This window comes from Balaenoptera ricei, chromosome 11 (assembly GCF_028023285.1).
Source record: "Balaenoptera ricei isolate mBalRic1 chromosome 11, mBalRic1.hap2, whole genome shotgun sequence".
Lineage (NCBI taxonomy): Eukaryota > Metazoa > Chordata > Mammalia > Artiodactyla > Balaenopteridae > Balaenoptera > Balaenoptera ricei.
The window spans coordinates 99,622,366-99,646,860 of NC_082649.1; the positions used below are offsets into that span (position 1 = coordinate 99,622,366).

General features: G+C 47.6%; 1 protein-coding gene across 5 annotated transcripts; it reads left to right on the forward strand.

Annotated features, from left to right (window-relative positions):
- Positions 1 to 23,921, forward strand: CPNE9 (copine family member 9). Of its 5 annotated transcripts, XM_059940296.1 has the most exons (21): positions 1 to 631; positions 806 to 1,081; positions 1,605 to 1,645; positions 1,764 to 1,810; positions 1,885 to 1,988; positions 2,492 to 2,528; positions 3,011 to 3,087; positions 6,763 to 6,826; positions 6,943 to 7,046; positions 7,244 to 7,348; positions 11,883 to 11,924; positions 12,691 to 12,766; positions 12,875 to 12,928; positions 13,353 to 13,414; positions 14,148 to 14,194; positions 15,146 to 15,327; positions 15,569 to 15,696; positions 20,408 to 20,510; positions 21,221 to 21,278; positions 21,654 to 21,727; positions 23,547 to 23,921. In XM_059940296.1, the coding sequence occupies exons 2-21, from the start codon at positions 1,014 to 1,016 to the stop codon at positions 23,730 to 23,732; spliced, it is 1,659 nt and encodes a 552-aa protein (XP_059796279.1). In that variant the 5' UTR covers positions 1 to 631; positions 806 to 1,013; the 3' UTR covers positions 23,733 to 23,921. The 5 variants fall into 5 exon arrangements, with proteins under 5 accessions (XP_059796279.1, XP_059796278.1, XP_059796280.1 ...); XM_059940295.1 differs by lacking the exons at positions 1 to 631; positions 806 to 1,081 and having other exon boundaries at positions 1,435 to 1,645; XM_059940297.1 differs by lacking the exons at positions 1 to 631; positions 806 to 1,081 and having other exon boundaries at positions 1,435 to 1,645; positions 21,654 to 21,789; positions 23,547 to 23,673.
- The last annotated feature ends 574 nt before the right edge of the window (positions 23,922 to 24,495 follow it).

Consider the following 24,495-nt stretch of genomic DNA (forward strand, 5'->3'; position numbering starts at 1 on the left):
GATCTTCATTTAGCTGGGAAGGGGGTGGGGAGAATCTTCATTTTTAACAAGTTTAGCAGACTGGTACAGGTGACCTGCAGCCCCTGCGTTCGGTGAGGGATTGGCTTCCAGGGCTTTGGAGGTAGTAGGTGATGTGGGGAGGATGGACCTGCCTGACCACCTACTGTGTGACCTGGAGTGGGTTGCATCTTCACAGAGTGTGTCTGCATCTCTTAACACCATGAAGTCATGCGGGTTCAAGGACATGGACAAAAGGTTTTGCACAGTGCTGTAACAGCCACCATTTACTGACCTCTGACTCTAAACACAAAAGAGGTCATCGGTGTGAATGCCAAGAAGAAGGAAATAATGCCGGTGAACATTTCTTGAGTATTTACTGTGTACAATCCCCTGTGCTAAATCCTTTCTGTGGATTATTCTCCATGAAATTTTACAACACCCTGAGTAGGTGCTATTAATGGCCATTCTACTAATGAACTGACTGAGCCACAGAGATGTTAAGTAACTTGCCCAAGGTCACACAAATATGTAACTTCAGAGACTGAGGGAGGGAGGACGGGAGTGGGAAGGAGGAGAAGCAGATTGTTGAGGGAGCGGCTCAAGAAGAGGAATCGACCCCAACGCCCACCAGGTATCTGGAACCCTTCAGCTTCGGGGACACCTCGCGGGGATGTGGGGGGGGACTGGGTTTCGCCCCGGGGAAACGCGCTGGGAGGACTCTCCCACCTCGTGGGTTGGAGTTCGAATCTGTGTAAGGTTCCTGGCCTGCTCGAGGCTGCTCCAATGGGATGGGGGCCACCCGCAGGGCCGGGCGGGGCTGTGTTGCCATCTGGAGGCGCTGCGCCGCCGGCCACAGTGAAGGCGCGAGCAGCAAGAGTGCGCGCAGGGCTGGAGGGAGTGCAGCCTCCGCCGCCAGCGCCGCGGCGGCACATGGGCCGACCCCGCCGCCGCACCTAGCAGCTCCGGCAGACCCCGTCTCGCAGCCTGCCGCAGCTCCGGCCAGCCGACCAGCCATGTCGCTCAGCGGAGCCTCTGAGCGCAGCGTCCCGGCCACCAAGATTGAAATTACCGTGTCCTGCCGGTGAGCGGGCCACGCTGGGGAGGGCTTAGGCATTGCCCCAGCTCCGGGGCTTAACGCGGAGACGGGCTAGACCGCTGGGGGAAGCAGCATTCAGGAAGGAAAATCGCGGCAGCAGACTCGGGAGTCGCTAGCGGACTCGGGAAGGGGGTTCCTGGAACAGCTCCAACCACAAAAGAGGACTCAGCCTGCGGCTTCAAGGGACGGGTCTCGGGGGTCCAGTAGGATCTGCGCCCCAGGAGGGCAAAGTTCTGGGGGCTAGCCCTCTTTCCTGGGCCCTTGGAGGTAGTCCAGTCCGCAGAGAAACGGTTCTTGGGCGGAGATTTCCGGTGTTGTCCAGGGTGCTGACAACGCGGACCCCCCCCCACCCCCACCCCCACCTCACCCCCCCAGCCGGAGGTAGTAACGGGGGAGGGGAGTGTGATGTGAGCCCCATGCCTCCCCAGGTGCCCGTGTCTGGGCAGGTTCGAGGCGATCGGCTCCAGAATGATCCACCCCCTGTCCGTCTGTCTGTCCCTTTCTCTAGGAACCTGCTGGACCTCGACACCTTCTCCAAGTCCGACCCCAGTAGGCGGCACCAGGGCCAGGAGGGAGGGAACGTGGGGTCCGGGAAAGACTGAGGGGCGGGGAGGGGGTGCGGGCCGACCTTAAGTCCTTCCCTCCCCGCCCCCGCTCCCGCTTGCAGTGGTGGTGCTTTACACGCAGAGCCGGGCCAGCCAAGAGTGGCGGGAGGTAAGTCCTAGAACCCTCGGCCAGTCCAGAGCCGCCCCTGGGAATCACCTGCTGACTCTCCGCTCTCCATTCAGTTCGGACGGACCGAGGTGATCGACAACACGCTGAACCCAGACTTCGTGCGCAAATTCGTCCTCGACTACTTCTTCGAGGAAAAGCAAAACCTGCGCTTCGATGTGTGAGCCCCGCCCCGGATCTGGCTTGGACCGCCCCCCCGACCTGGATCCGCCCGAAATTCCGGCTGGCTCCGCCGCTCCTCGGCCCCCCGCCCCCCCGCCCCCGGCCTGGCTCCACCCCCAGGCCCAGTTCTGTGGCACTCTGAAGGGCTCGGCTCTAGCCTTAGCTCCGCCCACAAGTCTAGGTTGGCCCTGCCCTTAGGTCAGATCCAACCCAGTGCACTCCCAGGCCTAGTCCTGCCCACAACCGTTATCCCTAATTTGGCTCCGCCCCTTCCCAAGCCCTACCTCTGACGTGACCCTGCCCCCAGCAGACCCCGGACTTGGCCTCGCCCCGGGTCTGACTCACTCTGACGCCGACTCCTGCCCAAAGGAGGTCCAGGTTGAATTCGTGTCCAAGGCTGCCCCTCCCTCCACCCACAATTTTAACCTGGGCTCGAAATCCGACTCCTTTTCCAGGCTCTCCCACCAGCCCCGCCCCATGTTGGTCCCACTCTCTTCCCAGGTATAACGTCGACTCCAGAACCAACATCTCCAAACCGGTGAGCGACCGTTCACTCACGGGCTGGCTGGGCACACAGGCGGCGCTCAGTGTGTGTTAAACGACCCTCCTTAGAACCCTCCTCCCCCTCAAACCCGACTCGACCTTCTTCGGCCCCGAACCTGCCCTCCCTGCCCTCCTCTCCTGCTCCTGCCTCGGTTTCCCGCCTGTGCCTCTTACTCACTGCTACTCTTCCTTCTCGACTGCTGCTGGGACCCTCAGAAGGTGAGGCTGAACGGGGCTGGGCGGGGGCGACATGTGTGGTGTGTGAAAGGTGAGGGGTGGGATGGTATCTTGGCTTAAAGTGATGGCGAGACCAAGAAGGGCAGCTTTCCTGGGGACCCCGCGCCTCCTTTAAAGCCCCGGCCGCGTGGTTCCGCTGCCTTCAGTCGCCGTGGTCAGTGCAGCAGCGTCACCAGGGCTGGGCTGGGACTCTGTGCCGCCAGCCCGTCCTCGCCCCGCTGACTCTGTATCCCGGCGCAGGATTTCCTGGGACAAGCGTTCCTGGCCCTGGGGGAGGTGATCGGAGGCCAGGGCAGCCGAGTAGAGCGACCCCTCACGTGAGCTGAACCTGAAGGGGAGCGGGGGAGGGGTGGGCCTCCAAATTCTCCTCCTAAAGACACAGCTGACCCGGTATTGATGGAGGCTGTGATTCCCCTGGTCAGGGGCCTTCAATAGCTTCCATCACCCTCCTGGGAAAATCCAACCTCCAGGGCTTTGCTCAAGTCAGTCTCAGGCCTGACGGATCTTCTGTCTCTCTCTTTCCTCACCCTTTTCTTTCTTTTTCTAAGTCTGATTCAACCTTTAAGGTCCACTTTCAAGCCTTTCTCCTCCAGGAAGCTTTCCTCACTAAATCAAGTTCTCTGGAATTTACATTACATTCACTCACTAAATATTAGCTCGTTTTGTATGCTATACCCTGTGCTAGGCACCAGGGATTTATCCATTCCACAAACACTACTGGGCATATACTCACTGTATGTCAGCCACTGTTCAAGGGGCTTGGGTTGCAATGGTGAACAAAACAAAGGTTCCTGCCCTCAGAGAGCTTATAGGGGGAGAAAAACAGTACAAAACTGACATAATAAATAAGTAAATTACATAATATATTAGAAGACATTAAGTATTGAGGAATAAAGACAAAGTAGAGCAGAATTAGGGGGACTGGAAATGCTGGGTGGGTAGGTGTTGCAGTGTTCAACAGAATGCTTGAGTAGGCCTCCTAGAGAGGTAACTTCAGAGCAATGACCTGAAGGAAGTAAGGGAGTGCGCTGTGCAGATATCTGGAGGAGGAATGTTCCAGGCAGAGGAAACTGCCAGTGCATAAGTCTGATATGTTCAAAGAGCAGCAAGGAGGCCAGTGTGGGTGGAACTGCGTGAGCAGGGGGGAGAAAGGAGAAGGTGAGTTTGGAGCATTGACAGTTAGAGCCTTGTAGCCACTGGAAGGACTTTAGTTTTTACTCTCAGTTGGAAGTCACTGGAGGGTTCTGAGCAGAGGATTGATATGATCTGACTTGGTTTCAAAGGATGCTGCCAGGTTGAGACTAAACCTTGGGTGGACAAAGGTAGAAGTAATCCACGGTGCTAGCAGTGAAGGAGGGGAGAATTGGTCAGATTCTGGATATATCTTGAAGGTGGAGCCAACAGATTCCTGACAGATTGAATATGGATGTGAGAGGATAAGAGGAGTCGAGGATGATACCAAGGCCTTTGGCCTGAACAAATGGAAAGATGGAGTTGACATAAACGATATTTTTTTTAAAAAGTGAGGGAGGAGTGAGCTGTGGGAGGAAGTCAACCAGGAGTTCAGTCTGACATGTTGAATTTCATAATTTTTATTAGACATCTGAGTGGACATGTCAAATAGGCAATAGGAAATGTGAATCTTAGGTGCTCTTTAAGGACATTAGATTAGATGAGATCACTAAGGGAGCGAGGAGAGAGGGAAGATCAAGGACTCCATGAATTGGAGCTAGAAAGGGAGGCTGAGAAGGATCATTAGTGAAATGGGAGGGTAACGGAGAGCAGGTGGTGCTGTCCTTGTCCTGGCAGCAAAGTGAAGGATGTGTATCAAGGACAAGAGAGTGGCCAACCATGTCAAATGCTGCTGCAGGTCAAGTAAGGTGAGGATTGGGAACTGGCCACTGGATTTAGCCAGATGGAGGTCGCCGGTGACGCTGACAAGCAGAGTTTTGAAGGAGAGATGGGAGTGACAGCCTGGTTGGGGAGGTTTAGAAGAGAATGGAAGAGAGGAATGGGAATTAGGAATTTTTCAAGCAGTTTTGCTGCAAAGAGGAGAAGAGAAAAGGAGGGGTGGCTGGAGAGGGAAGTGAGAGCAAGAATAGGTTTGTAATATTTTAACATGAGAAAAATTATACCACATTTGTATGCTAATGGGAATGACCCAGTAGAAACTGAAAATTTGACATAATAAAAAGAGGGGAGGGACTTCCCTGGCGGTCCAGTGGTTAAGACTCCACGCTTCCAATGCAGGGGGTGCGGGTTCAATCCCTGGTTGGGGAACTAAGATCCCACATAACGTGTGGCTTGGCCAAAAGAGAAAAAAAAGGGGGGAGAGTTGATAGAGTGACGTCCCTGTGCAGGCAAGAGGGAGGGTGTGGAAAGTAGCACACAGTGGAGGGGTAAATAGGCACATGGATAGTCATTTATAGCAGCGGTAGGAAGGCCTCGTGTTGGAGAAGATACTGGAGGCAGGGTAGGGTAGGTGCGTGGTGGGTCTGTGGACATTCTCTTCTGGTTGCTTCAGTTTTGTCAGTGAAGTAGGAAACAAGGTCATTGGCTGAGAGTGAGGATGGAGGAGGAGGCTTTTTGGGTTGAGGAGGGAGGAGGGAGAGTGAAACTGCCATCTCGCAGAACTGGAAAAGTGAAGGGACTCGGGGTGTACAGTATGATTAAGGACCCTCTTGAGGTTTGTGGTCACACATTTAAAATGAAAGCAATTAGCACGAATGTGTGTTTTCCTCTGGCCATATTCAGTTGCACAGGTGTGATACGGGTTAGGCAGAGAATTGGATTTAACTAGGGCTGTGGTTCTGCCAGATAAGTATATAGAAGTGAGAGAGGGCAAGGGAAAAGAAGTAGGATGCAAGGGAGTGATTATTATAGTCCAGAGTGACTAGAATTCACACTGGGTGATGAGATGAGGGAGAACATTAAGGAAGCAAAGAACAGTGAGAAGGCAGTAGGATCAGCGACTCGGTTCTGAATGTGCAGGTGAAGAGTCCCTGTACTCATTACACTCTGTCTTTTTAAAGCACAGAGAGTCAGAGATCAAAGGAGCCAAAGAAATGGTTCAAATTCTCATTTTAAAGATGGGGAAAACCACATAGCAAGCTGGAGTCAAAACTTGAACTGAGAATACTCCTAACCTAGCTTCCTCTCTACCACACTTTGGATCCCTTGGGGGTTAGGGTTTGCAGGCCCATATCAACAGCGTCCCTGACTGCTTGGAGACCCAAGGCAAGTTGGGGATGGGTGTCCTGGTATGCACCCTTCCCTTCTTGGGTCAGAAGAAGATAAGGCTGCCCTGGACTTTTTGATCTCACTCTTCACAGTCTTCAGAAAGCACAGCATCTTTGACCTAACAAACCAGCCCTTTTGCCCCAGATCTGGATAGAAATTCCTCTCCCTCGTTAGGATTGCTACATCACGCTCTACTTGCCTATTGGCTTTGACATCCCACCTTCCCCTGGAAGTTCCCTGAAGGCAGGGTCTAGCAGAGCTGGAAAGTGCCAACTGGCCAATTCAAACCTAGAACAGTGTCTGGTGTATTGTAGATGAAGAGTCTGCTTTGAGAAAGAGAACCACCTTCATATCTACCAAGCTTACCAACTGCTTTCCTTCCATGCATTCATTCTGATCTCTTCACAACCCTGAGAGGTGGGCAAGATTCCCATTAAATAAAGAGAAAACCAGGGCCTAAAGAAAGGGAAAATAACTTGCCCAGAACTCTAAATCCTATTTCTTTCCTATGCTACCATTATGAGATGTCCATGTAGGCTAGGTTAACCCCTTCCTTCCAGACTAGAAACCTTCCCCAGTCAAAGTCAGGTCTTTCCCCACCAGAAGCCACCTAGGACAGAGGTGGACATACTCGGGACTGTCAGTCAATGACAGATTGGATCCCCTGACCTACCCAATCCCAGATTGGCCACCCCAATTCTTGTTTCCTACTCTCCCCCCTCCCCTCACAAAGAGGCTTTTTCTGCTTCCAGGGGTGTACCAGGCAAGAAGCGTGGCACCATATTGCTGACCGCAGAGGAGCTTAGCAATTGTCGGGTCAGTAAGGGCCACATACTAGACCCAGGAGGCTCTCTTCTCTCCCCAAATTCCCTGTAGTGGGCTGTCTGATTTTGTGAGCAATTTGAGTGTCAATAGCCCTATTTCATCCATAGGATATTGCCACCATGCAGCTGTGTGCAAACAAGCTGGACAAGAAGGACTTCTTTGGGAAATCAGACCCCTTCCTCGTGTTCTATAGGAGCAATGAGGATGGCACGTGAGTCACTGCCCCCACTGTGACCATGGGCCCATTAGGGCTCTTAGGCTGGGACATCTTAGACTCCACCAGGACCTGAGCCCAGAATCCACTCAAGGCAGCGCCTGATATGTGCTTGAATCTCCAGGAGTATCAGGCCCTGTCTCTGGGCTCAGTCCTACCCCAAAGGCAGGTTCCAACCCTCCTGTCCTCTCCAGGTTCACCATCTGCCACAAGACGGAGGTTGTGAAAAACACGCTGAATCCTGTGTGGCAGCCCTTCAGCATCCCTGTGCGGGTATTGTGCAATGGAGACTATGACAGGTCTGCTTCAGCATAAGCTAAGGAGTCAGGGGACAAGGGCGTGAGAGTGGGGTTCCTGGGCCCAAGAATGAAGGTAGAAGGGTCATAATAGTGTTGGAGGATCCTACTCAGTGAGACAGAGTTTTGGACATAGAGATGGGTGCATGGGAAAGCAGACGGATAGCCACATGGATGAATAGGTGGATGGATGGATGGATGGATGAAAGGGCAAATGAACAAATGAGTGAGCAGATACATGGATGGGTGGTCAGACAAATAGATAAACTGGTGAATGAATAGATGGGTATATGGATGGGTGTATAAGAGGACTGGTGGGTGGGTAGAGGGGGAGATGGATGAATGGATAGCAGATGAATGGATGAGTGGACTGATGGGTGGATTAGTGGAGGGACAGATGATGGGTGGATGACTAAATGTGTGAGAGGATGAATGGGTATATGAGAGATTGGTGGTTGGTTGGAGAGGCAGAGGGATGACTGAAAAAGCAGGAGGATAAACAGGTGGAATGACAGGTAGATTGATGGATAGACAGATGAATGGATGGTAGAGGGAATGGATGGATTAGTGGATGAATTAGTTGGTGGATGAGTGTAAAGTAGATGGATAGGCTGACCATATGATCTAACAAATGGGCAGTGTGAAGACAGGTGAGTGGGTAGAAGGATGCATGGGCATATAAGTGGATGGTTATGTAGAAGAATGGATGATCAGATGGACAAATGTCAGATGGCTGGGTGTTTGGTTGGATAGATGAATCCTTCTTGATAGAGGAAATGCTTTCAGTTTTTCACCACTGAGAATGATGTTTGCCATGGTTTTGTCATATATGGCCTTTATTATGTTCAGGTAGGTTCCCTCTATGCCCACTTTCTGGAGAGTTTTTATCATAAATGGGTGTTGAATTTTGTCAAAAGCTTTTCTGCATCTATTGAGATGATCATATGGATTTTCTTCTTCAATTTGTTAATATGGTGTATCACATTGATTGATTTGCATATATTGAAGAATGCTTGCATCCCTGGGATAAATCCCACTTGCTCATGGTGTATGATCCTTTTAATGTGTTGTTGGATTCTGTTTGCTAGTATTTTGTTGAGGATTTTTGCATCTATATTCTTCAGTGATATTGGTCTGTAATTTTCTTTTTTTGTAGTATCTTTGTCTGGTTTTGGTATCAGGGTGATGGTGGCCTCATAGAATGAGTTTGGGAGTGTTCCTTCCTCTGCAATTTTTTGGAAGAGTTTGAGAAGGATGGGTGTTAGCTCTTCTCTAAATGTTTGATAGAATTCACCTGTGAAGCCATCTGGTCCTGGACTTTTGTTTGTTGGAAGATTTTTAGTCACAGTTTTAATTTCCTTACTTGTGATTGGTCTGTTCATATTTTCTATTTCTTACTGGTTCAGTCTTGGAAGGTTATACATTTCTAAGAATTTGTCCATTTCTTCCAGGTTGTCCATTTTATTGGCATATAGTTGCTTGTAGTAGTCTCCTAGGATGCTTTGTATTTCTGCGGGGTCCATTGTAACTTCTCCTTTTTCATTTCTTATTTTATTGATTTGAGTCCTCTCCCTCTTTTTCTTGATGAGTCTGGCTAAAGGTTTATCAATTTTGTTTATCTTCTCAAAGAACCAGCTTTTAGTTTTATTGATCTTTGCTATTGTTTCTATTTCATTTATTTCTGCTCTGATCTTTATGATTTCTTTCCTTCTACTAATTTTGGGTTTTGTTTGTTCTTCTTTCTCTAGTTCCTTTAGGTGTAAGGTCAGATTGTTTATTTGAGATTTTTCTTGTTTCTTGAGGTAGGATTGTATGGCTATAAACTTCCCTCTGAGAACTGCTTTGCTGCATCCCATAGGTTTTGGGTCGTCGTGTTTTCATTGTCATTTGTCTCTAGGTATTTTTTGATTTCCTCTTTGATTTCTTCAGTGATGTCTTGGTTATTTAGTAGCATATTGTTTAGCCTCCATGTGTTTGTGTTTTTTGTTTTTTTCCCTGTAATTGATTTCTAATCTCATAGCACTGTGGTCGGTAAAGATGCTTGATGCAACTTCAATTTTCTTAAATTTACCAAGGCTTGATTTGTGACCCAAGATGTGATCTATCCTGGAGGATGTTCTGTGTGCACTTGAGAAGAAAGTGTAATCTGCTGTTTTCGGATGGAATGTCCTATAAATATCAATTAAATCTAGCTGGTCTATTGTGTCATTTACAGCTTGTGTTTCCTTATTAATTTTCTGTCTGGATGATCTGTCCATTGGTGTAAGTGAGGTGTTAGAGTCCCCTACTATGATTGTGTTACTGTCGATTTCCTCTTTTTTTTTTTTTTTAATAAATTTATTTATTTATTTATTTTTGGCTGTGTTGGGTCTTATTTCTGTGCGAGGGCTTTCTCTAGTTGCGGCGAGCGGGGGCCACTCTTCATCGCGGTGCGCGGGCCTCTCACTGTCGCGGCCTCTCCCATTGCAGAGCACAGGCTTCAGACGCGCAGGCTCAGTAGTTGTGGCTCACGGGCCCAGTTGCTCTGCAGCATGTGGGATCTTCCCAGACCAGGGCTCGAACCCATGTCCCCTGCATTGGCAGGCAGATTCTTAACCACTGTGCCACCAGGGAAGCCCTCGATTTCCTCTTTTATAGCTGTTAGCATTTGCCTTATGTATCGAGGTGTTCCTGTGTTGGATGCATATATATTTAGAATTGTTATATCTTCTTCTTGGATTGATCCCTTGATCATTATGTAGTGTCCTTCCTTGTCTCTTGTAACATTCTTTATTTTAAAGTCTATTTTATCTGATATGAGTGTTGCTACTCCAGCTTTCTTTTGAGTTCCATTTGCATGGAACATCTTTTTCCATCCCCTCACTTTTAGTCTGTATGTGTCCCTAGGTCTGAAGTGCGTCTTCTGTAGACAGCATATATTCGGGTCTTGTTTTTGTATCCATTCAGCCAGTCTGTGTCTTTTGGTTGGAGCGTTTAATCCATTCACGTTTAAGGTAATTATCAATATGTATGTTCTTATTACCATTTTCTTAATTGTTTTGGGTTTGTTTTTGTAGGTCCTTTTCTTCTCTTGTGTTTCCCACTTAGAGAAGTTCCTTTAGCATTTGTTGTAGAGCTGGATTGGTGGTGCTGAATTCTCTTAGCTTTCGCTTGTCTGTAAAGCTTTTGATTTCTCTGTCACATCTGAATGAGATCCTTTCGGGGTAGAGTAATCTTGGTTGTAGGTTCTTCCCTTTCATCACTTTAAATATATCATGCCACTCCCTTCTGGCCTGTAGAGTTTCTGCTGAGAAATCAGCTGTTAACCGTATGGGAGTTCCCTTGTATGTTATTTGTCGTTTTTCCCTTGTTGCTTTTCAATAATTTTTCTTCTTCTTTAATTTTTGTCAATTTGATTACTATGTGTCTTGGCATGTTTCTCCTTGGGTTTATCCTGCCTGGGACTCTCTGTGCTTCCTGGACTTGGGTGGCTATTTCCTTTCCCATGTTAGGGAAGTTTTTGACTATAATCTCTTCAAATATTTTCTCGGGTCCTTTCTCTCTCTCTCTTCTCCTTCTGGGACCTCTATAATGCGAATGTTGTTGTGCTTAATGTTGTCCCAGAGGTCTCTTAGGCTGTCTTCATTTCTTTTCATTCTTTTTTCTTTATTCTGTTCCACAGCAGTGATTTCCACCGTTCTGTCTTCCAGGTCACTTATCCGTTCTTCTGCCTTAGTTATTCTGCTATTGATTCCTTCTAGTGTATTTTTCATTTCAGTTATTATATTGTTCATGTCTGTTTGTTTGTTCTTCAATTCTTCTAGGTCTTTGTTAAACATTTTCTTGCATCTTCTCGATCTTTGCCTCCATTCTTTTTCCGAGGTCCTGGATCATCTTCACTATCATTATTCTGAATTCTTTTTCTGAAAGGTTGCCTATCTCCACTTCATTTAGTTGTTTTTCTGGGGTTTTATCTTGTTCCTTCATCTGGGACATAGTCCTCTGCCTTTTAATTTTGTCTGTCTTTCTGTGATTGTGGTGTTCATTCTGCAGGCTGCAGGACTGTAGTCCTTGTTTCTGCTGTCTGCCCTCTGGTGGATGAGGCTATCTCAATAGTGCTTACTTTATAGAATGATTGTTAAATTAAATTAGTCTGTGAAAGTGTTGAGAACAATACCTGGAATATAGTAAGACTCAATAAGTTGTAGGGAATTCCCTGGCGGTCCAATGGTTAGGACTCTGCCCTTTCATTGCGGAGGGCCTGGGTTCAATCCCTGGTTGGGGAAATAAGATCCCGCAAGCTGTGCGGTGCAGCCAAAAGAAAAAAAAAAAGTCAATGGTAAAGTATAATAATGGCAGTAGTAGTAGTAGTAATAGTGGTAGTGGCAGTAGATAGTTGGGTATGTGCATGGACTGATGAATGGATAGGACGGATGGGAGGAAGTTTGATAGAAGGACAGATGGGTGGATTGGAAGATGATCTGTGCATAGTTAAGTGGGTGGGGGTGTCTCAGATTTATCATACACACCCAGCCTACGTTTATCTCCTGCATTTCAGAACAGTGAAGATTGATGTGTACGACTGGGACCGGGATGGAAGGTAGCACTGCCCCACATAGTACTGCCCTCTCCTATAATTAACACAAACAGTTCCCTGAAATATGTAGTACATTCACTAGGAACCCCAAAGTAGCCTTGGGAGCCAGAAAGGTTGATGACAGATGCCAAGTCCTTGGGTACAACTGATGCCCTCAGTTGTCTCTCTGGTACACTGTCTCTTCCCTTCTCTTCCCATTAGCTTGGTCCCTCTTCTAGCCCAAGCCCCAGTGCCCTGCAGCCCAAGTAGAGGCACAGATAGTGGAAATAAAAGACTGGTTTCGGGCTTCCCTGGTGGCGCAGTGGTTAAGAATCCACCTGCCAATGCAGGGGACACGGGTTCGAGCCCTGATCCGGGAAGATCCCACATTGCCGTGGAGCAACTAAGCCCATGCGCCACAACTACTGAGCCTGCACTCTAGAGCCCACAAGCCACAACTACTGAGCCTGCCCACCACAACTACCGAAGCCCACACGCCTAGAGCTTGAGCTCCACGAGAAGAGAAGCCACCGCAATGAGAAGCCTGCACACCACAACAAAGAGTAGCCCCGCTCGCTGCAGCTAGAGAAAGCCCACAAGCAGCAACAAAGACCCAATGCAGCCAAAAATAAATAAATTTAAAAATAATAATAAATTAAAAAAAAATAAAACTAATGAGATTACCTCCCAGTACTCTAATGGTTTATTTAAAAAAAAAAAAAAGACTGGTTTCAGAGATGGCTCCAAGCCACAAGCAGTTGTTGCTTACCCACCTCTGGTCTCATTGCAGTCACGACTTCATCGGTGAGTTTACCACCAGCTACAGAGAGCTGAGCAAGGCCCAGAACCAGTTCACAGTGTATGAGGTGAGAGCTCCAGCCCTGCTCAGGTTGCCCAGGCCCTCCATCCTAGTGTGCTCAGTCTGTGGTTCCCGTCCTCTGTTTCTCACCATCACTGTTATCTTCTTCACTTAGGTACTTAACCCTCGGAAGAAATGTAAGAAGAAGAAATATGTCAACTCGGGAACTGTGAGTACTCCCTAGAGCCCTGTCCCTCCCTGGATCCTTCTGTCTCTATCCCCACTGACATAGCATGACATGACAAATGTTGAGGGTATGGGAAAGCTGTTGGCACGGATTACTTGGATATAGTAATGTTGGATACAAGGTGGCACCATTTAAGATTTTGTTGTGTTTTGTTTTTAATTTTTTTTTCTCTCACCTAAGGAAATTGTTTTGAAATTTACTCTTTTGCAGATTTTTGGGGAAAACCTAAGTTATATTTCCCAATTTAATATACTTTTGGAAATCCAAATGTTTCTGACAGCTTCCCCTTTTTGCCCTTTCAGAAATTGGACAGGGTGGGGTAGGGGGTGAAATCAAGTGCCTCTTTCCCTTTTTCTACCCTAACTACACTTTCCAAAGTAGCAGGGCTGCCTCTTCTGTCCCGCAGGTGACGCTGCTTTCCTTTTCTGTGGACTCTGAATTCACTTTTGTCGATTACATCAAGGGAGGGTGAGTCACGGGCCAAGCTTTTGGCTGAAAGCCCAGCAATGAGTTACTCCCAGTTCTGAGCCTCAGTTTTACTATTCATTAATGGTCAGGGTCCAAAGAGATCATGAGGATAAACTTTAAAACACTTGGCAGACTACAAAGTGCTTTATAAAGTGCAGAGTGCCGCCCATCTTAGTTCTCTCCATGGGGCTGCCTTTCAACCCTAGCTTCCAGCCCGCCCTGGGAAGATGACAGACCAATGGTTTTCAAAGGTGTCCCCAGTAACCTTACTGGGGCCCAGACAGAAGATATGTCCAGGCAAGAGGGAGAAGCCAAGAGAGAGGGAAACGATAAGCAGGCTGTAGGGGACATCCTGCTTGGTTTAGTGGACGCAGGCAGACCTCGGAAAGTTACTTGTCTTCTCTAAACCTCACTTTTCTCCAGTGTAGAATGGAGCTGTTAAGTACTACTTCAGGACGATAGTAAGGGTTAAATTAAATTACATCATGCATATTATGTCATGCAGCAGGCATTTAATTCTGCCACCCAAAGTGTGTTCAGTGGGCCAGCAGCACCTGCCTCACTTGGGAGTTTGTTAGAAATGCAGAATCTCAGGCTCCACCCAGACCATCCAGATCAGAATTTGCATTTTAACACGATTCCCAGGTGGCTCATGTGCATACTAGTGTTTGAGAAATCCCAGTATAGTAAGTTGTTAGTCCCTCACTTCTCAATCCATCTATTTCCCCAACAGGACGCAGCTGAACTTCACAGTAGCCATTGACTTCACAGCTTCCAATGGTGAGGCATGGATGGGGGAATGGGGTGCAGAGGAATTCTAAGGAAGTCACTAGGGATTGGCCTGGATTCCAACCTGGGAATAAGAGTTAAGCTACCCAGGAAGCCCAGGCTTGAGGCAAGGCCCAGTCAGGCTCATACTGGGGCAGGAGTGTCGTGAGGAGATTACTGGGTGTAATGGTGGGAGAGGGTACAGAAAAATAAGTGGGCAAATGGATCAAAGAAAGTTGAAAGGATAGATAGCTCTACATAGCTTGAGAAGCAGGTGAGTAAATGAATGGATGGGAGGGAATAGGAGTGTAATGAGAGATGAATAGGTAAATGGGTGGATGGCTGGGTGGCTAGATAGATTTATAAACAGAGGGGGCAAATGGGTAGTGAGTGAGTACAGTGGGTTAGACAGGTGGACGCATGAACTGGTATGTGGGTGGACAAATGCTCAGATGTTTAAATTGGGGAAATGGATGAGTGGACAGGTGAATGGATCCATATGAGGATAGACAGGCAGGTGAATGAATGGGATGGATAGGGATGGATAGGGATGGATAGATGGATGAAAGAATATGGCTGTATTGATGGATGGGGAAGAAAGAGAAATAGCAGGTGAACAAGTGAATGGATGGATAGATGGATGGATGGTTAGGTGGGTGGATAGTTGGATAAGAGAATGGAGAAGCGGACGGATGGAGATGAATAGGTAGACTGAAAGATGGATTTATGGCCAGTGGATGGGTGAATGGATGGATGAGTAGGTGGATGAACTGATGGATAGATATAGGGGTTGGTGGATGGATAGATGGACAAATGAACATTTGGATGACTGGGTAGAATAATGAGGGAGTACATGGGTAAAGAGCGGGTGAATGGATAGGTGGATGGATGCATACAGTGATAGGCAGGTGAACTGATAGATCATCAAGATGACCGTGAGGTGGGGCTCCTGTTTCCCTACAGGGAACCCCCTGCAGCCCACCTCCCTGCACTACATGAGTCCTTATCAGCTCAGCGCCTATGCCATGGCCCTCAAGGCCGTGGGAGAAATCATCCAGGACTATGACAGTGACAAGCTGTTCCCAGCTTACGGCTTTGGGGCCAAGCTGCCTCCCGAGGGACGGATCTCCCACCAGTTCCCCCTGGTATGGTATGGCCAGAACCTAGACTCCATGCCCTGGCATCTGGCCCACCCAAGTTGACAAGATTCTTCTGCTTATGTTTCTTCTAAGGGTCAAGGACCTGCCAAGGAGCAGGAGGAGCTAGGAGAAGGTGGCAGAGCAGGGAGGGGAGCAGGGTTGGAGTTTGGAGGGGACTATGAAAGACAGCGATGGAAAAAGGAAAGAGTGAGCTGGGATCAGCCCAGCAGGGCATCTTCCCTGACAGAACAACAATGATGAGGACCCCACCTGTGCGGGCATCGAGGGCGTGTTGGAGAGCTACTTCCAGAGCCTGCGCACAGTGCAGCTCTACGGGCCCACCTACTTCGCCCCTGTCATCAACCAGGTGGCCAGGTAAGGAAACTGGGTGGGGCTGGGGGAAATTAAGGGGACCGAGACAGTGAACTGACTTCCCAAGGATAGTTAGGACCACTCTTGGGTGAATTTGGGCTCTGGGGAGAAGGTGAAAGTTTCAGTGTTGGCCAGGCTCTGTTATAAAGAGGTTACATAATGCCTTATTCGGAGGTAGAAAGGGTGTCAACAAACTACCCCAACCCCATTCCCTGGGAACAACAACCCAGGCCTCAAGTTTGGGGAAGAGAGAAGGGCCTACAGAACAGTGGATAAGGCACAAGTTTTGGCATCAGACCTGGGAGTGATCCCAGGTCTACCACTCACTAACCATGTGACCTGAAGCAACTTAGCTTCTCTAAGCCTCCATTTCATCCCTGTAAATAGGTGTAATAATGGATAACCGTAGTACCTTCTTTATAGGGTTATTGGGAATTTAAAATTGGATAACAATATAAGAATGATTAGGACTTCCCTGGGGCCCAGTGGTTAAGAATCCGCCTGCCAATGCAGGGGACACGGGTTCAAGCCCTGGTCCAGGAAGATCCCACATGCCGCGGAGCAACTAAGCCCGTGCGCCACAACTACTGAGCCTGAGCTCTAGAGCCCGTGAGCCACAACTACTGAGCCCACATGCCACAACTACTGAAGCCCGCACACCTAGAGCCCGTGCTCCGCAACAAGAGAAGCCACCGCAACAAGAAGCCCATGCACTGCAACGAAGAGTAGTCCCCGCTCGCCACAACTAGAGAAAGCCCACGCACAGCAAGGAAGACCCAACACAGCCAAAAATAAATATAAATAAAATAAATAAATATAAAAAAATTACACAAATTCTTAAAAAAAAAAAAGAATGATTAGCACAGTGTGTGGCCCACAGTAAGTGCTCATGGTAGATTAAAATGAGCTCAAGTTGCAGATTAAACTATAGAAGAGTAACTTCTAAAAACAAAAGAGTAACTCCAAATTTTCAGAACAAAAACATACAATGCAAAGAAAATCCAGCTCACGTAACAAATGATTTTCTTAAATGCAGATAAAATAAAATGACAACTAAAACCAAACATATGTCAGTGAACCTAAAGTTTCTCTGATTGAATAAAAAATAATAAGAAAACCGTAGTATGCTAAATAGAAGAGACCCATCGAAAACAAAGTACCTCAGAAAACTTGAAAGTAAAAAGATGAAACAAAAAAAGAGAATAAAAGTGGAAGGATTTCAGGGAGATTTATATGTCCAGAGACTTGCCTTTTCTCTAATAAAGATTAGTTATTTTCTAATTCATAGTGAGATAATAGTTTCTTTAATTACAAAAGTAACATAACATTGCTGTAGAAAATTTCAAGGATGGAGAAATTAAATAAGAAATCACCCAGAATATGGCCCGTGGGAATGTAGATGTATATATAGTTATTGACAGTCTTTTCCTTATGCAACCATAATGGCAGTCAAATTATATGTAACATTTCACTACTGATTTTTTCACTTAATAATGGAACCTGAGCACATTTTTTTGTTGTTATTAAACAGATTTCTTAAATATTATCTTGGGCAAGTTCACTCATTCATTCATTCAGTGAACATTCCATAAAGGAGAATGTAGCATGAATGTGGGCTGTGGGGCTAGACTAGCTAAGTTACACCCACTCTACCACTTACTAGCTGTGTCACTTTGGGCAAGACTGTTAACCTCTCTGTGCCTGTTTCCTCAGCTGTACATGGGGATAATAGTATCATAGAGCTGTCGTGAGGACTAACTAAATTAATATTTGTCAAGCACTGAGAACAGTGCCTGCCACACTGTTAGTGCTATAGGTGTTAGCTATTACTGGTACTATTATTATCATTATTACTATTCTAAGGGCATCTGTGTGTGCTCAGTTCTCTGCTGGGGCACTAGAGACTCACAGATGAATCAGATCTAGGCTCAGCCCTTGAGATCTCCTGCCTTGGTGCAGGAGACAGAAATATAAACAAAGCATTACCTTCTGTAGGTCAGAGCTTCCCAGACTTTTCCAGCAAGTTGCCTGTTGGCAAAGGCAAACAACCGCTTCCCCTAGGGGAAACTGGGGGCACAGCTGAAAGCAGCCAAGCTGAAAATGTCTTTGAAATCCCCATATTTTATCTTAAAAATTCATGCAAATTTACATTCTTCTGATATTGTGTCCATGTTTGCTATAATTTGGGGGGGGGAGGTGTTTTAAGTGTACTTAGAGTCATCTAGCTTTATCCACCAAATCATATAGTATAATGAGTGCTTCAGGTATCCTGTGACCTTGGGTTCCCCTTGGTACACATGCTGGTACCCTCAGGGGTGTGAGAACCCATTTGGATGGGCAGACAGCCCGTCTTGGTGGGTGGCACCCTAGAAGGCAGAGGGAGAAGGAGAGTCTGAGAGACCCAAGGCAGCCTAGTCGTGGAGGGGACTGACTGCTTGGCTGGGTGCAGAGGGCAAACTGGAGTTTATCAGAGGCAGATGCACAGAGCAGGCCTGGCAGCAGGAACCCCATGTGAAAAGCCCAGAGGCATGAAGGGCCAGCTCGGTGAACAATGAACAGTATACTCTGACCAGAATGTGCAGTGTGTACGGAGGAGCATCCAAAGAGCAGGCTGGAATGAAGACTGGAGGAATCAAGAGCTCAGGCTTTAGGTTCCGTTGGTCAAGCGTGGGCTTGGACCCCAGCTGCACCACCCCTTGGGGGTGCTACCTAATGTCTCTGAACTTCACTTTTCTCATTTTAAAAATTGGAATAAAAAATGTGCCTACCTCATAGAATGGTGGTGAGGATTAAAGTAGAACACGTATGTCAAGAGTGCGGCTGTGATTTTGATGATCACAGACGACTCTTTGTTGTTTCCTACCCCACAGCCAAGCGGGGCACAGACTGGCCTTCCCCAGCCAGTCACCCAGCTCCAGGTCTAAATGGCCTTGGGAATGCCAGGCATCGGCAGGGAGCCAAAGATGTACCTCCCGTGCCCCCAAGCCCTTCCATGCCCCCCAATGCCCTGGCTCACAAATCCCTTCATGAGGGGGCCATTGCCCACTGCTCCAGCCTCATCTCTATTCTGTGGTCCTACGTGCACCGCCTAGAACACACTCTCTTGGTTTGCACACGCTATTCCTTCTCTCTGGAACACTTTCCCTTTACCCTCCCCTCCTCCCCCCACCCCACCTCCACCTCCACCTCCACCTGGCTAACTCCTACTCATTTTCAGGTCTTAGGTTAGATGTCATGTCCTCAAAGCCCTAACCTCACTGCATCTTAGTGGTGAAAGCATCCATCTCCCCCCAGGACAATGTCCAATTCTCTGCTGCATGCTCAGCACCAAACTTGGTGCCTGACACATAGCAGGTGTGCAATGATTATTTGCAGAACGAGTGAGTGACAGGAAACAGTACCAGCCCAAGCCTATGAGGAGGCTGCAGCCAGAATTCAGGAACGGATCATGGCCCACTCCCACCCTGGGCCCTGGGCAAAATGAACTGAAGCTATTTGAATTCTCCACTCTCACCACGCTTTCCTCCTTTTTTATATCAAGCTTAAATACCAGCACTGTCCAACAGAACTGTCTGCAATGATGGAAATGTTCTGCATCTGTGATGTCCTATACGGTAGCTACCAGGCACATACAGATAGTGAGCACTTGAAATGTTGCTAGGGTGAACAAGGAACTGAATGTTTAATTTTATTTAACTTAATTAATATAAATTTCAGTAGGGGCTACCTTACTGGAGAGTGCAACTCCATCCTTTCCAATGCACACAGGGCCCGAGACTGGAAATCAAGAAACCAGGTCTGCCACGGCCTTTGTGCTCTCTGAGGTCTCATTTTTCTTATGTGTAAAATAAGGGGACTAGAGTTAATGCCTTCTGAAGTCCTCTTCAGATCAAAAAATCTTGGATTCAAAGACTGATAGTGAGAGAAGGAAAAGGAGCTCTGGGAGCAGCTGTTAGACTGGCTGAGGACCCAGAAGCCTAGGCAATGGGATGTGGTCAGCAGAGGGGAGAAGGGAGAGAGGAGAAATGGGTGAGAGAGGGAAGAAAGAAGGCCTTCAGGCTTTGGTCTTGTTCTTGTATAAATACCAAAATCTTTCCAGGGCCAACAAAGCCCTGTGTGGTTTGGGCCCCGCCCCGTTTCAGTCACATGGTCCACTCTGCTTCCTTCACTTTCTGGGCTCCAGAAAGTGTATGATTCCTCCAGTCCCGTTATGGGGCCTTTGTCCATGCTGTTCCTTCTACCTGGAATGATCCTCCCCCTTCACTTAGCGTCTTCTCCTTCCTCCTCTCCTTTATCCTCAAACATTGTTTCCTTAAAGAAGCTTTCACTGACCTGGGCCATGTCAAGATCCCCTACAGGACACTGTCATAGCAGTGTCTCTTTCTATCCCAACTCTCGTCACAAGTGCGATTCTATAACTATTTCTGTGATTCTTAGATCAGCATCCCCTCTCAAGAGGACTGGGATGGATTTGTTTTTTCTCACTGTGTACCTCCAGTGCCTAACACAGTACCTGCTATAGTGAGTGCTCTATAAATGTAACTGGAGGGATGGTAGGTGGGGCAGGCAGCCAGGTCTGGGGAAGGAGCATGAGCTTCAGAAGCCCCAGTCCTTGCCCACTGCTTACGTGCTGGCTATGGAAGTTTTAGGGACAGGACATTCCTTTGAACTCTCTGGGCTTTCAGCTGAATTCTGATCTTGGCCTCTCACCCAGGGCTGCAGCCAAGATCTCTGATGGTTCTCAATACTATGTTCTGCTCATCATCACTGATGGGGTCATCTCTGACATGACACAGACCAAGGAGGCCATTGTCAGTGTGAGTCTGAGGAGGAGGGCTTGGCAGGGAGGGGTCACTGTTAATAACCGTGAAGGGGCTGAGATTTTACCCTACATGCAAGCTAACAAGTCAGCCTGCCAGTTTCATGGATGTTGGCAGCAGACACAAAAGCAAAGGACTTTGGGACTTCCCTGGTGGTCCAGTGGTTAAGACTCTGCGCTTCCACTGCAGGGGGTATGGGTTCGATCCCTGGTTGGGGAACTAAGATCCCACATGCCATGCAGCGTGGCCAAAAAAAGCAAAGGACTTTGCTATTCCCAGCAATAGCAGTAGCTCAACTATCAGCATTGGCTCTGATTCATTAAGTCCCACTTCCCACAAGATAATGTGCAGAGGGCCAGATGACACCTGTACCCACAGTGGGTTGCATTATAGAACAGGAACCCTGAGTGTAGAGAACCCGAGTCTTTTGTAATGGGCAGTAAGTATGCCTTCCCTTTGTTCCAGTGTGAGATATTATACTGGACAGTAAACAAACCTGCCCTTTGCTCTACAGGAAGACACTGTATATTTCAAGGCAGTTACATATGGAGACATCCTTGAAAAGATAATCTGACACAAAGGGAATCAGTGCCTCTGCTTGTAAGATGTGCAGAAACATCACACACACACACACAGAATTGTCTCCCAACAGTCCCTTCCCTTGTTATGCCTGCTCACCCCAACCATTTACCCTCTTTCCCTCACAGGCCTCCTCACTGCCCATGTCTATCATTATTGTCGGTGTGGGACCAGCCATGTTTGAGGGTAAGATGGGGGGTGTCCATGAGTGGGACCAGTAACTGGGGAAAATAGGGGAGGATCTGGGCACCCAGGCCTGCCTCATAGAAAAGATAGGATGGATGCCTGTGCTGGACTTTGGCCAAGTCACAGACCTTCTCTGAACCTGTTTCCTCATCATAACCGAGGCTGTTGATACAAATACTTCCCTCCTGAGGTTCCTGGGATGAAGGAATGCGTGGGAGGGCATAATAATAACTCCATTACAATGCCTAATATTTGTAGGACTTTGATACAACCGTTAGGCATTCTCCTGATGACTCCAAAGGGGAGCTAAGAGGGAGGGGGCAGCATGGGTTGGTGTGGGAAAGGCCAATCAGCTGAGGGGTGTCTTTTCCACAGCAATGGAAGAGTTGGATGGTGATGACGTGCGCGTGTCCTCTAGGGGACGCTATGCAGAGCGGGACATCGTTCAGGTAGACCTGACCAGGGAGAGGAAGTCATGGAGTCAAAAGGCACGGTGGGAAGGAGAGGCTAAGTTAGCAGCTATTCTCCTTTACTGCCTTCTTAATCACCTACCTTTCTTCCCTTCACTCTTTCAGCCTTCCTACATTCATTCAACAAATTCTTTTTGAGAAACAGGCAGGTTGCTGCAGCCATTGTGGATTCATAGTGTAGGAGATACCAAGGCTCCTGCCCTCTAGTGGAGGCAACCAATAATAATCACACATCTCATTAGATTGTGATAAGTGCTCCAGAGGGACTGCAAATGCCACAATGAGAGCCTATAACAGGGACCTGATTAGGTAGGGTAGTCAGGGAAGGCTACTACAAGGAAATGATATTTGAGCTGAAATCTAAAGGAGGGTATAAGCATTACAGGTAGAGAAGCAGCACGTGAGAAGGTCCTTAGGCTCAAAAGAACTTGCCCAATCATAGAGAAGGCAAGAGGCCAGGGTGGCAGGATCACAGGGAGTGAGAGGAAGAGGAAGCCAAGGCCTTGCCAGTCATGGTGAAGCTTAGAGCTTTGTTCTAAAAGAACTGAAAAGCTCTTGAAGGATTTTACGTAGAGAAGTGGGGTGGTCAGACTTCCATTTTAAGACATGCAGAGATGCTGCAGGATGGTGGATTATATAGCAGGGCAAGAGAGAAGGCAGGTAGACCCGTTAATGAGGAAGCCTTTGAAGTAGTACAGGGGATTTGGGTGGGAAATGGAAGCAGTAAGGATGGAGAGAAGAAGCAGTTTCAAAAGATTATTTAAGAAAAATTTCCAAGAGTTGAAGATTTGATTAAATGGTGACAGGGAGTGATGGGGGCTTCAAGGATGATTCTCAGTTTTCTATACTGAGCCACTGGGTGAGTGATAGTCCCATTTACTGGGAAAGAGAAAGCTGGAGGAGGAGCAGATTTGGCAGACAAGCCTAGAATTCCGTTGTAAACACATTGGGCTTGAGGTATCTAAGACAAATGAAAGGAGATGTGATATGGACAACTAAATATGTGGCTCTGGGCCTTAAAAAAGAGGTCAGGGATGGATGTATAAATTGGGGAGTCATCAGGGAACAGGTTTTTTTTTTTTTAATTGAAGTATAGTTGATTTACAATATGTTTCAGGTATACAGCATAGTGATTCAGTATTTTTAGTTTATACTCCATTAAAAGTTATTACAAGATAAAAGCTATAATTCCCTGTGTTATACAATATATCCTTGTTGCATATCTATTTTATACATAGTAGTTTGTATCTCTTAATCCAGGGAACAGTTTGTAAAGTCACAGAAGTGTATGAAGTCACCCAGGAAGAGAACTGAGAGAGAGAAGGCACCAGATTTAGGGATTAGGTAGACCCAGAGGACTGGGGGTGGGGGTGGGGGGGAAAGGCATCCAGAAAGGTAGGAGAATCTAGAAGAATGTAATGTGTCAAGAGTGGGAAGTGTTCAGGAAGATTATGGTCAAATGTAATAGAAAGCTAAAGAGGAGTCAGCAAGATGAGGCTGACAATCATTGCCCTCTGGACTAATTTGGGAAAATGGTGCTGTTGACATCGTTAGTGAGAGCAGTTTCAGTAGACTACATGAAGCCAAATTAGAGTGGGTTGAGGGTGAACAGAAGGTGAAAAAAAAAGTGGGTGGAGAGAAAGCAAATGTAGAAAGCTCCTCAAGATGGGGGAGAGAGACAGTGTGATATTTGGAAAGAGATGTTAGCGGGTCAAAGAGGAAGCCTCCCTACTGCTGCCTTCCCCACTCCCCTCTCTTCTGTCCACCACCCACATCTGGTTGTCTGTGCCTGTCCCAGTTCGTCCCATTCCGAGACTATGTCGACCGGTCAGGGAACCAGGTGCTGAGCATGGCCCGACTAGCCAAGGACGTGCTGGCCGAGATCCCAGAGCAGCTACTGTCCTATATGCGCACCAGGGACATCCAGCCTCGCCCTCCACCCCCTGCCAACCCCAGCCCGATGCCAGCTCCAGAGCATCCCTGAATAGCCCACCTATCCAAAGCCTAGCAGCCTGCTCACCTGCCCACCCACTGCTTCTGCTGAAAGCCAGAGGCACCTGGAACCCTGGACCTCACTGGGAGGCCAGCTTGGAGGATCGGTACTGGCTGGTCGAGCCCTCTGCCCCCCTCAACCATAGGAGGGCCTGGCACTCCTTGCCTTCATGCCAGTAATAAAGCTGATCTTTACTCCAGTTATGTCTCATGGGTCTTGGGGAGGGAGGGACCCAGGATCTGGGGCCACACCAAGAGAAGGAAGGGGCAAGGACGGTTTCAGCTAGGGTTCATCCCCATCCTAACACACATTCATCTAACACTTCAGACATTCTTCAAATACGTTAAGAAACAAGTGAATCTTTATGTGTGTACATTTTTTCTGAGGGGAGAGGCCCATAGCTTTTATCAGATTCTAAAAGGAGTTCTTGACCTCAAAAGGGGTCAGCTTTAAGATGATTCTGTGTAACTCTGCTCTAATCCATCTAGTCCAAGTTTTTTGAGTGAGGATAATAAAAGAGTTGATATTTCTTTGAGTATTCACTACACGTCAGACACTGTGCTAGGTGATTTACAGGTATCATCTTATTTAATCCTCACAACAATCCTGTGAGGTAAGCACTATTTTATCTCCATTTTACACATGAAGAAACTGAGGCACAGAGAGGTTAAGTCACTTATTGTAGAGAACCCAATAGTTTGACTCCAGATGCCAAGATCTTAATCAGCAAACCTCTTCCTGGGGTGTTAATTTT